Genomic DNA, 2,696 nt, shown 5'->3' on the forward strand with positions numbered 1-2,696 from the left:
ACTTTGCTAATAACTTTGCTAATAACTTGCTAACGCTTGGGAGGCGAACTTTTCAAATAATTTTTTGTACACTTTTGCTCTGTTTGTTTTTTCAAAACAATCTTAATTTATTTCGGTAAAAAGCTAACAAAAATTGTTCGGTTTTCGTGCCAAATTCGAAACTGAAAAGGGGTTTCTAAAATTCCATGCAAACGGATGAATGAGGCGAATTCTCACGCAAAATTACTATTTTTACAAAACGCCGAAGGAGACGAGTAATTTATATATAATATATTTGCGGAAAATACCTTAAAATTGGCAGTATTTTTAAGTGAATTTTGAGACAATTGAACAGTTTTCCAAATAGTTTATTATAGGCTTTTGTTCTGATCGTTTTTTGGGCAAACTTTAACTTTTTCGAAAAAAAAGAAAGATAACTTTGTTTCGATTCTGTCCCAAATTTAGAGAGGTAAAACGGGTATTCGAGAAAGATACCAAAAAGAAGATAAAGATCAAGCTATAAGGACGACGGCTTTTCTTGTAAAATCGATCTCTTAATGTTTTTGCAGAAAAAACTCGGTTTTTGCGTATAAAGAATTGATTAGGAAAAACTTTGCTAAACCTGGATAGAACCTGAAATTTTAAAGAAACTTTTAAAATCTGCATAGCAATGAGGGTGGCGAATTTTCTAAATAACTTTCGCAAATAATTTTCGAAAAGGGTTTCCTAAAATTCTCTGCAAAACGATGAATGAGGCAAATTTTCTAACGAAATTAAATTTGTCATTTTTAGCTGAAAATGATGCATGATTGTCATCAAAAAATAAAATGAATGAAAAACGCATCAGAAAATAATGAGTTTTTTGAGCTTCATAAATAAATGGATAAATAAATTTATAAATTTGTTTTCGTTTTTGTCTCGAATGCAACGCTGAAACAAGTTTTTGTCAAATTCCTACAAAGGTATAAATTTATTTATTTATTAGGTTGGATTCGTCGCGTAACGGACCCCCAGATTGTCAGTATTTTCAAGTAAAACTCTACAAAATAGAGTGTTTTTGACTAAAAAGTAAAGCAATTAAGAAATGCAGTTAAAACTTAAGAAAACACAGTTTTTTAACAAACTCTACAGTCTTCATAGGGATCGGGGTGACGAGTTTTATAAAAGACTCTCAGTTTGCCAGTAGTTTACAGTAAAGCGTTAGAAAAAAGCGTTTTTCTGTTTAGAGAAAGTTTTGAAGAAATATTGACCCTAAAGTGAACGGTGGGGGTTTTCCAAATGATTTATTATACATTTTCCCTTATTCTGTTTTTATTTTTGTCCCAAATTSGAAGCTGGAAAGGGATTTCAACATTTTTTACTAATGTTGTGTTCTAATAAAATTTAGAWTAAGTTAGATATTTTTTCAGTATTTTTAGTGAAASTTTTGACAATTGAGCACTTAGAAGAAAGAGTAACTTTGCTAAAACTAGGAAATCCTGAAATTTTGAAGAAACTTCAAAAGTGCGCCGGTGAATTGGGTTAACGCAGCAATCCATTTGTGCCACTGCGCCAACTCCTCAAAATTCACTTACCCAGGCCTACAAGCCACTCTGTAAATGTACGAATTCTGAACTGCTTGGATAGAAAATGGCCGTCATTTTGAAAATGTATTATAAACAGTTTTACCGTATTTATTAGGCATATTTTTTTAATTTAAAGTTATGCGTTCTCCTACATGTTTCAATCCAGTTTTGTATCGTAAATCATTTGAAATTATCACCTCTTTTCCTTCAATTTTAAAGAAAACTTACCTCGTGCAACTAGCAACTTGACACAGTCAACACTGTTGACCTTAACAGCAATGGATAACGCAGTTTCATATCCAGGCCCGTTTGTCATGGAGTTGATCCTGGCTCCATTATCCAACAAAAGCCTTGCGGTATCCGGATTTTTTGCCAAGACTGCACAGTGCAAAGGGCTGTAGTACTGATTGATCAGATTAAGGGTGCTGCGATCCACCAAAATCAGGAACTTTGCGCTGAAGACACAGCCGCTGAATGAAGCCACATGAAGAGCAGTCATACCGTGAACGTGTTCCGAATATCTGCAATTTTCATTGGGAAAATTTGAGGTGTTCTGCGCTTAGGTACAGAATAGGGATGGTCGGTATTTAACGTAACCGCTAAAATAACAGTGTTCCAAACGTGTAACSYAAAACCGTAGTTRCAGCTAGTCGATGTAACCGGTTTTTTTGGGAACCGTCTCATAAAACAGAAACAGTTTTGCGCACTTYGCACCAGCTGCAGCCGTTTGCCGATTTAAAGGTTGTTTTTGGAACSGTTTCATAAACCTGAAAARGTGGTTCGCGTCAGCAGGGAACCGATTAAAAGGATGGTCGGTATTTAACCTAACCGCTAAAATAACAGTGTTCCAAACGTGTAACCTAAAACCGTAGTTACAGCTAGTCGATGTAACCGGTTTTTTGGGAACCGTCTCATAAAACAGAAACAGTTTTGCGCACTTCGCACCAGCTGCAGCCGTTTGCCGATTTAAAGGTTGTTTTTGGAACCGTCTCATAAACCTGAAAAAGTGGTTCGCATCAGCACAGAACCRATTAAAAGGATGGTCGGTATTTAACGTAACCGCTAAAATAACAGTGTTCCAAACGTGTAACATGAAACCGTATTCTCGTAAAACGTATTCTCCATTTACAGTCATGGCGAACAAAAACTTGA

The 2,696-nt window shown here is 35.3% G+C and overlaps 1 protein-coding gene across 1 annotated transcript in view; it reads right to left on the reverse strand.

Moving 5' to 3' along the window:
* The window catches only part of LOC125502446 (ankyrin-1-like), a 4,862-nt gene extending 2,819 nt beyond the window's left edge, over positions 1–2,043 (reverse strand). The window contains exon 1 of the mRNA XM_048660546.1: positions 1,773–2,043. Coding sequence (XP_048516503.1) covers positions 1,773–2,043 — 271 coding nt within the window. The remainder of the gene's footprint in view (positions 1–1,772) is intronic.
* Between the last annotated feature and the right edge of the window lie 653 nt (positions 2,044–2,696).

The sequence above is a fragment of the Dendroctonus ponderosae genome, unplaced genomic scaffold (genome assembly GCF_020466585.1).
Source record: "Dendroctonus ponderosae isolate FM_Combo_2020 unplaced genomic scaffold, Dpon_F_20191213v2 Dpon_F_20191213_1, whole genome shotgun sequence".
NCBI classification, from domain to species: domain Eukaryota; kingdom Metazoa; phylum Arthropoda; class Insecta; order Coleoptera; family Curculionidae; genus Dendroctonus; species Dendroctonus ponderosae.